General features: G+C 38.6%; 1 protein-coding gene across 1 annotated transcript in view; it reads left to right on the top strand.

The window, feature by feature from the left end:
• The window catches only part of ERLIN1 (ER lipid raft associated 1), a 36,840-nt gene extending 27,131 nt beyond the window's left edge, over positions 1–9,709 (top strand). Inside the window, exons 10-12 of the mRNA XM_041742886.1 lie at positions 3,983–4,072; positions 5,125–5,204; positions 7,404–9,709. Of these exons, the coding sequence (XP_041598820.1) occupies positions 3,983–4,072; positions 5,125–5,204; positions 7,404–7,625 (392 nt within the window). The 3' untranslated portion in view covers positions 7,626–9,709. The remainder of the gene's footprint in view (positions 1–3,982; positions 4,073–5,124; positions 5,205–7,403) is intronic.
• The last annotated feature ends 320 nt before the right edge of the window (positions 9,710–10,029 follow it).

Here is a 10,029-nt window from a genome sequence, read left to right on the forward strand (position 1 = left end):
GTCAGTTTTTTTCACGATTACACTAAGCCTCAAAAATGAGTTGGAGAGCATTTTTTTTTTTCTGTATTCTAGAACATTTTGTATAAAATATGTTATCTCTTCATTGTAGGTTTGGTGGAACTCACTTGTAAAAACTATCTTGGTCTAGTGGGGTTTGTGCTTCTTTTGTATGATTGCTTGTTTTTTGTGGTAACATTTAGCCAGCTGATTTAATTTCTATACTAACAATAGTCTATTGGGTAGTTACATTTTTCTAGAAAATTGTCATCTGAAATTACAGATTTATGGGCATAAACTTGAAGAATTTTATTCTGATTTTGAAAACCCTCTATCAAATATGCAAGTCCCTCTTCATTGCGAGTATTGTTTATCTGTGCCTTCTGTTTTGCTACATCATTTGTGCCAGAGGTCTGTCATACTTTATTCATGTTTTCACAGAACTGTATTTTGATTTGGTTGATTCTGTTGTCACTTACTTTTCACTTTTATTATTTACACTTATTATTTCTCTCCTTTTTTTGAGTTTTCTCATTGGTTCTCTTCTAATTCTTGAGTTACTTAATTCTTTAGTTTTCAGTCTTTTCTAACGGAAGCATGTAAGATTATAAATTTTCTTCTAAGTTCTGCTTTAGGTATATCTCACAAGTTTTAAAATGTAGTTTATTAATGTTCATTTTAATTTTTTAAAAACATTTCCATTATGATTTCTCCTTTCACTTAGGAAGTATTAAAAGTATTTCTTTCAGTTTCTGGTTAAATGGGTTTTTAGGGGGCTACCTCTTGCATGACAGTCAGAAAATATCAGTTATATGGTCTTAAGTATTTGTTGAAATTTGTTTTGTAGCCTATCAATACATGGTACTTTTTTGATAAATGTTTTGTGTATGCTGGAAAAGACTGAATGTGTTTTCTTATTTGTTGGATGTGGTTTTCCCTATATATCCATTAGGTCAGGGTTACGAATTGTGTTGTTTACATCTTCTGTATTCTAATTTTTGCCTTCTTGAGTTATCAGTTACTGAGAGGTGTGTGTTAAAATTAAAATCTCCTACTGTGACCATGGATTTGTTGACTTGTAATTTTTTTTCTTTATATATTTTAGGGCTATATCATTAAGAGATTCAGTATTGTTACATCTTCCTGGAGAATTGCTCCTATTATGTAATAACCCTCTTTATTCCAGACACACTTTTTGGCTTAAGACCTATTTTGTCTAATGATATGATAGCTATGCCAGATTTCTCTTGGTTAGTTATTTTCTTGATGTATCTTTTCCCATCCTTTTACTTTCAACTTTTCTATGTCATTATGTTTTAGGTGTGTCTCTTGTAAACAGCATATAGCTGGATTTTGTTATCTTATCCAATGTGAGAATCTGTCTTTTAACTGGTGAGTTTAGTCTTTTTATATTTATTGTGGTTACTACTATATTTGGATTTGTTTGTATCATTTAATTTTGTGCTATTTACCATGCATTTTTTTCCTCTGCTGCTTTTTTCTCTCTTATCCAGTTGGTATTGAATTGGATTTTCTTTATTCTTTTCTTCCTTTTACTTGCTTAGAAGATTTATATTCTGTTTCTAGAATGTATAACTAGTCATTACCTGTAAAATGTTGATAAGCATGCCTGACATGACCAAGTCTAAAGCTAGTCATTTTCTCCATCCTACCTTTTTTTAAAAAGATTTTATTTATTTGACAGAGAGAGAACACAAGCAGGGGGAGCCACAGGCAGAGGTAGAAGGAGGTGGAGAAGGTAGAAGAAGTTGGGAGCCATAGGCAGAGGTTTGAAGGAAGTGGCTGAGCAGGGAGCCCAATGTGGGGCTTAATCCCAGGACCCTGGGATTATGACTGAGTTGAAGGCAGACACTTAACCTGCCGAGCCATTTAGGCACTCCTCTTTCTATTCTCTTAAATAAAACCTTAGAATGCTTTAATTCTTATCACTCCCCCAATTTTACATATCATTGCCTCGTATTCTGGTTTTATGTTTTTATTCCCCCATTAATTATTACCATTATCATTGATTCTTACAATAAACATCTATTTTGATTTATAGGTGTTACTTAATTTTTTTCCCTCGCCATTGTTTTTGGCAATTCATTCTTTTTTTCTGCTAGTTTGTTGTTATTATTGTTTTGTTTTTTTCAGTGAAGGCTAAGGAGTCAGTATTTACTCAGTTTTCTTTGACTGAAATGACTTTATTTCATTCTTGAATGGTAATCTAGCCTACAATTCTAAGCCCAGCAAACCTTACTTTTCTTTGTCATTATGGCAATATTATTTCATTTTGTTTGGCTTCCCTTCTTTTTACTTTTATGATTTTTCTCTCTGTCTTTGGGTGTTTCAGTTTCATGTGATGTGTCTAAATGGAGAAGAGCTTGCTTCTCACTGGGCTGGTGGGTAGAGCTTGTTAGCCTCCCTGGAGCTGAAGCCATCTAGTGGTCTCAATTTTATACAGGAGTCTCAGTTCTAACATCTCAAGGCCTCATCTCCTGGCCTTGCATAGGCAATATCCCAACTCCCTCTCCTTCACTTGTCTAATAACCACCACCAGGTCTGCCACTGTACTGGCTCTCAGCTCTCCCTTTGCTTATGTCTCTTGAGGATCTCTCCTACTTTCTTATTATCTTAGCCATACGTTAAAAAAAAAAAATGTTATAACACCTTAAGGTGTTGTTAGCTGAAGGTTTTTCTTATTAGCATACTCCACTGTTTTTCTAAAACTAGAAGTCTACTCATGCTCTTTATTGGTTTATCCCTGCATGTTAAATGGGATGACTGCAACAGTTTTTCTACATTGAGACACCATTCTCTGGGTTTTAAATGTAGACTCCAGATGCCTTACCTATTATTCAAGTTTTATCTAGAGCTTCTGCGTATAGGTAAGTTTCTAGTCCAGTTGAGCATCATAATCTATTGGGTGTGTGTGTGTGTGTGTGTGTGACATAGGTTGATTTTATGCTAATGGAGAAATAGAGAAGTATGCACTGGGGTCTTTGCCACAGGATACTGGATCTTCTGGAAATAGGAAGCCACTTGGAAAATTTTTTTCTACTATGTACTTCCCCCAGGAGCCAGAGAGAAGATGTGTTAATATTTAACCTCTTTGGTGGAAAAGAAGAACTGAGAATGTTCTTCAAGAATTGGAGTGATTGTATTGAAAGTGTAATTAGGGTCTTTCTTCCCTGGTCCTGGATCCTTTGGTTAGGTCATGGGTTTTCTTGAGGGTGTTTGGTTTCTTCTGCTGCAGCTAACTTGTTCATCCCTAACACTTGTTTTCCACAGGGTCATTTGAATTAGCCTGCTTTCTCTTTCTGATATTATTTTCAACTTGTGATCTCCCTGATGGTAACTGAACAGTTGATCCTGAGTATATAAAATTCTTTAGCCTACTACTAAAGATGAGGGTCATCTAGCCTTCTTTCTAGTCAAATTATTTGTGGTCTTCTCTTGTCAGCTGGCTCTGCAATCACCTTTTCATTGTGACTACTCAATCATTCTTCTTGTCTTTTTGCCTTCTGCCATGTCCTCCTAGGTCATGTACATTATTTTCTCTAGGATTTCTTCCAGAGGGCCTTTCTCGGTTTAACTTACCCTTCCTTATTCTTTCTTTCTCCTGCCATTTTATAAGATTGTTCTGTGTTGCCATGCATTTATGTTGCTCTATTTTTGTTCTGAGTACTTTCATGAAGTATCATTTTCCCAATTAGCTTGTGGACTGTTGCTGTGTAATCCCATGAAGGAATGGAACCTTTTGTACTCCCCTTTCTCACAGAACCAGCACTGTCAACAGAACAGTGAAATAGGAAATAAATTTCCTTTTTTATGTTAAGTAGTTTATAGTCTGGGTGGATAAACTTAATGAAAGTTAGCCCATAAAACATATAATTAAATGTTAAGACTGTGTGCTGCTAATTCTAAATATTTCTGGAACTAGAGAAATGTTTTTGAATGTGTCTTCTTTTGTGTATGATTATAGAAGCGGAGAAGATTGCACAGGTGGCAAAAATTCGGTTTCAGCAGAAGGTGATGGAGAAAGAAACTGAAAAGCGCATTTCTGAAATTGAAGGTACATCAGTGAGAAAAGAGGCTCTGGCTGTCCGAGTTGCCTTTCTGCCTCAGAAATTTCCGAGTTGCCTTTCTGCCTCAGAAATTGGGCTCTTGATTGTGGTGGGTGGGAGGACAATAGACAGAATAATCTGGTCTGGAGGACTTTAGAAAATTGCCAGTACACATTCAGCTCTTGGTTTGGTTTGTGACTGTAGGTAACTCTTCCTTTCATTTTCTGTCCTTTAGTTATGGCTTATTAGCTACCACTCTGTTCTCAGGCAAAGTATGAGAATTACCCATAACCAATTGTAAAGAATGTATAAGATAAGAAAACCCACCACTACCAGTTTCTTTTCTACCCAGCAACAAAAAAATTAGTGGTGGTGGGTGGGGCAGAGAAGCTGCAATTTTTGTAGAGGCTTTCAAACTGTTTGATTTCATATAGTGAGATGTTAATGTTCTGAGTTCACAGTCTTGAAGACCAAATATTCAACCTCTGTTGCTTGTATAGTGTTGCTTCTTGTCATTCTCCATTAACTGATTTGATCAAATTTGAAGGAGATGGGGACAGTGCAATAAATAGAGCAGAGCTTTCATGTCTGGACTTCATTATTTTACTTGAAGCATAGAGCCTGGGTAAGGTGTGAGGCTTTTTGAGTGATGAGGGCTAGAGGAAAGAAGGAGCAGCATTAGGTGGAAAATGAAGTGGTCTCTAATGAGCTGAGAGTTCTTGGACATTGACAAAAGTATCCCCCTTTAAGAAGAGTGTTTCTGGGGACTGGGATTTGAGAACTACTAATGTTAAATGCCTTTAAGTGATCAAGGAGTACTTGGCTGGCTCAGTCATTGTAGCATATGACTCTTGATCTCGGGGTTGTAAGTTCAAACCCCATTATTGGGCGTACAGATTACTTTAAAAAAAATCTTTAAAAAAATAAGTAAGTGATCGAAATATTAGGCAGTGGATAAAGAGACCCCTGTTTAACAAAGAATCTTAACTCTTACCCAGCTAAGGAAATAGATTACAACTTTTTTTTGTTTTAAACACCCTGACTGTATTTTGCTTACTAGATGCTGCGTTCCTGGCCAGAGAGAAGGCGAAGGCAGATGCTGAGTATTATGCTGCACACAAATATGCCACCTCAAACAAGGTGACTGGCTCTTTTTGCCACTGTCCTAATAATATAGTGTTAGGGATTTTGCTTTTCCTTGGGGGTTTGGGGGGCAGGAGAGGCCTCTAATATGATAGAGGTGATCTCTTCAGTGTCAAGGAAGGGTAGTTACCACCACACTCTAGAAACAGCTAATCACTCATCAAGACATATTGCACACTCATTGGGGAGAACTTTGTAGAGTTCCTTGTAAAAGTGGGGAGCTAGGACAAAGGTAAAATAAACACAGGTCAAACACATATGTAAGTCATCTATCTGTACTGCCGTTATCCGGGCTCAGTAATCAGGAAAGATGACAGTCTTCTCGTGGAATGACAGGAGTAACAGAAAAAGTAAAAGTCCATTTAGGGTTGCTTCCCAGGTAAGGTAGCTTTTTTGTAAAAATGCTAAGCTTGTTTAGTGTGGTGTTTCTCATCAGAAACTCTCTTTGCAAAAAAAAAAAAAAAAAAGAAACTCTCTTTGCATTTTGAGATGAAATACTCTTTCATTTTTGAAGACTGTCTCATGCATTATGGGCTATTTTGCATCCCTGACCCTTGCCTGCTAAGTATCAGTAGTGTTGATTATTCGAACAATCAACACCTCCTCCCCACAGCACACGTTTCCAAATGCCCCTGAGTATTGTTTGTTTAACTGGATTTTAAAAATATTCTAGTTGTGAGGAATTTCATGTGTGATAATTTGAGAAAGGAGGTTGGATAATGCAAGCGAACAGTTTTTGTTTAGAGACTCAGGTTAATCTAGGTCTAGAGAACATAAGCCTACTTAGTAGGTATTAGGAAGAGGCTGTTAGGATGCTTATGGTAGTCTGAGAAGGGGAGGATATGACCAAGGTTTATAAAGCTATTAATTGTAGAGTAGATAGAAACATTGAAAGAGCTGAGAAAGGTTGCCAAAGTGTTTGGTGTGGTTTGAAACATTAGAGTCAAGATTTAAGGTATAGACAGGTCTTAAATTCTTTCAGTTTAGAAAGGAACAGCATACTAAGGGTTCAGAAGAAATGATCAGATATGATAGGTTTATAGAATGAGAGTTGTCAGTACTTTGAAATCCAGTATAAATTTTGAAGTAAATTTAACATATTTGAGGAGACACCGCTCTATAGAAACAATGGGATTTGGTCAAGATGGAGGCAAGGTGAGGAACTTTTGTGTATAAAACTAGCAATTCACATCTGTCGTGGGAGAAGCTGGCCAGGCACAAGTATCAAGACCTTGTCATTAGGTTAGCCTTATGTTGAAAGGGATAGCAGTTTTATGCCATTTTGAAAAATGCGGTTCAGATATTGACCTATGTTAGTTAGTAAAGCAATAGAAAGTAATTTGGTTATGTACTGTGACCAGGTTTGATGACAGTGTTTCAATAGAGGATATGTATCAACTGGAGAGAGTATAGACTCAGAAAGTAGAAGGTGTTGGGGGCTATGAAAGGCAAGATGGGCTTTTGCCTAAGGGGACAATCCAGAGACTTGAGGTGAGGAAAGGATTCCTAGAGGCAGTATATTCCAGGAAATATTAGAAATAAGTTTTAATCAAACCTAAAGAGATTTTGAGTGTATATATCATGGCAGCATGATTTAAATTTTAAAAAGTCTATTTGATTGGCAGACATCTGTCCCTCACAGTGTTTAAATACCCAGCTTCTAGATAGAGGCATGAGGCCAGACCAGATGATTCCTTGAGATTTTTTTTCCACTTTTAAAATGTGGTCAAGAAAAGCAGAATCACAGATGGTTGATTATAAGGTTATGAACCCAGCTCCTTTGAAGCTCTGCTACTCTCATCCTTTGACCTATTTACCTCTTAAAAGAGAACCTGCAGAGATTCCAGACTGATTCCAGGTTGAACTCAGCTAGATGAAATAAGAAAGTATATACAAAATTATTTTGCAAGGTCCAAGTCACTATGGAAGTCTTAGTTATTATCCTTGTTCCCAGGAACCCACCTCCTCAATCATTTCTTTATTAAAAAATGAAGGACAGGAGCTTGTTTAAGGAACTCCAAGTCTAAAATATAACTGTTAATGTGATAGCCATGCTTCAAACTGAGAGGAGGCAGTGATTCAGCATTGAGTAGTGATATTCAGAAAAGCAGTAGGAAAAACATTTGTGAGAAAAGAGAGAGATGACTGTTGGACAAAAGCGTCCTGATGCCTTTGCTCTTGTTTGCTCCCACACAGCACAAATTGACCCCGGAATATCTGGAGCTCAAAAGGTACCAGGCCATTGCTTCTAACAGTAAGATCTACTTTGGCAGCAACATCCCTAGCATGTTCATGGACTCCTCTTGTGCTTCGAAATATTCAGATGTTAGGACTGGAAGAAAAAGCTCTCTCCTCTCTAAGGAGGCTCTTGAACCCTCAGGAGAGAGCCCCATCCAAAACAAGGAGAGCACAGGTTGATGCAAGTGGTGGAAATGTACTCCCATATCAAAATGTGGCCCAAGGGGTTAAGTGGGAACAATAGTTATACGACTCTTCAGATTCAGAGAACCTGTGCTCCGTCTGTCTGCCTCTCCTGTGGTAGCCCTGGTTTATCAGCTGATTGGAAGATAGAGCCAGGTGTCTGGCACCCAAATGTCTTTTCAGCCACAGTTTTATCAAGTATCCTGTGTGTGTTCCTTTCTGAACTGGTACTCATGAATGAGGAAAAGTCTGATGCTAAGATACTGCCTGCACTGGAATGTTAGACATTAAGTATATAACAAGCTGTGTTTTTCTAAGCTGAGATCTATTGAATAATGTTTACATTGGTCCCCGGGGAGATGTGTGCTCGGCCATTCAAGACATAGGAGGCCAGAGAAGATGGCCAGGATGTGGTAAGTGTAAAGAAGATCGATTACACCTGGGGCCCAGGCTCTCTCTTTGGGGCCCAGTCCCAGTGTTCATCTGTGTGATTAGCATCTAGTCTGCTGAGGTTCTCCAGGAAATGATCTTCCACTTGAGCAACTATTTACTTGATACTATTTGCACCTTTTTGTTTTCCTATAGTCGAGTTGGTGGCCTGCTGGGATATGTACCTTGCCACCCAACCAGGGATTCCTAATCACTAGTTATTGCATTAGTAGGCTCAGAGATAGAGCTTGGCTTGAAGTTCTGGGTGAGATGAAACCTTTGCTTTGAACCAAAGCTCTGGGGCCCTGCATTCCCCTCCATTGGATGATGACTGCATCACTGCCCCAAGGCCATTCATAACTAAGGTGCCTGGTTTTTAGCTATAGACTCCTTATATGTCACCTCTCAGCTCTGGCTGGCCAAGAGTGGGGCAGGGCTTTAATCACAACTGCGAGCAGCATACAATCCCCAGCTGTTCACTGTATAGTATTGTATCATAACTGCAGGAAGTTTTCATTTTTAAAACTGGATTTGGGGTACATTTATTTGCCTCAGTACCTCTGCCTAAAGGCTAGTCCTAGGGCTGCCATGGTTACTGGCACACCGATTCTCCTCAATTTGTCCTTCTGGAGCCTACATAGTGTGGAACAGAGTAACTTAGCATCTTTGGTCATCTTTGTCTCTCTCTCTCTCTCTCTCTCTCTCTTTTTTTTCCTGGCTCTGAGATACTGAAATCAAAGTTGTTCTCCACCTTTCATCCTCCCTAGGAAATCAGGATTCCACTGACTTCCTGGGCAGCCAGGGGATTTAATCTCCTGTGAGAGGATGACAGAGTGAGTTATGAGTTGGCCTGTGGCTATGGGAGACCTGTTTCATCTGGGCCTTTATTCCCTTTGGATTACCTTTCCCGAAACAGTGTGCTGCATAGTTAGGCCTGAGTTTGTGCAGCTTGTTAAGACACTTTTCATGTATACAATGTTCAAGCCAGAGAGAAAAGTCATGGGACCACTTCCAGAAACCTTTCCGCTGTCAGTCCTGTCAGTCTCATGACAGTTTGCAGGTTGTGCCAAACACTTTCTCTGGGGAAGGTATCCCAGGCATGAGTGGGTCTTTTCCCTGGGCCTTACGCTAGAGAGGCATTTGTAATATGGAGAGAATCCTTTTTTTTATTTTTGCCTATTGTATACACTCTCTTTATGAATGGATCTTATGTTTTCTAGTCCTCCTTTAAAGAACCTTTGAACTATAAGAATAAATTCATCACCTGTCATGGTATCGTTGCTGCAGGTAGATAATGATTGTTGTGGGAAATTTGGGTCAATTGACCTTTGTGCTTTCATTCCTAGAGATGTTTCCTATTCCCATGAGCTAAAAGCTGTTGCCCCAAAATGATGGATGTGGGTTTTCTTACAAGCCCCCTGGTGACAGAGTTGAGGAACAGGGAACTAATGTTGTGAAATTGTAAAGAAACTACTTCCACTTAAACTCTCCATGGAGTGTGCTTCCCAGTGCTCGCTCAGGCTCTAAGTCTATCCCTCCTGCAGGGATCTTCCTTTTGGCAAATATACACTGTAATCTTGAAGTCTAAATTTATATGTGAAATGCTACCTTTTTTTAAAAAAAAGAAATCAAATAAAATTATTTTACTATCAGTGATTTGTATTTTTTTTCCTATGTCTCCATTCTTTTCTGTTGATTTAACACGTTGCTAAGACTGTCTTGCCCATTTCATCTAGGTAGCCAGTTTATTTACTAGTTTAACTCAACTGTAAAGGCTTTTCTTATACTCTTCTCAGAATACTGCTTCCCGAGTATAAGAATTTTGAAAGCAGGGTTTCCACTCTTCCTAACTCACAGAATTTAACAAGGAGTGTTGTATTTCTTGATGGGATGTGGCCAGCATCAGAGGAGGAAAGAGGGAGCCTGGAGCATTGTGCCCTTCAGAGTCTAAGAAGTAAAGAAGGGAAATGGT

The sequence above is a fragment of the Vulpes lagopus genome, chromosome 2 (genome assembly GCF_018345385.1).
Source record: "Vulpes lagopus strain Blue_001 chromosome 2, ASM1834538v1, whole genome shotgun sequence".
Classification (NCBI taxonomy): domain Eukaryota; kingdom Metazoa; phylum Chordata; class Mammalia; order Carnivora; family Canidae; genus Vulpes; species Vulpes lagopus.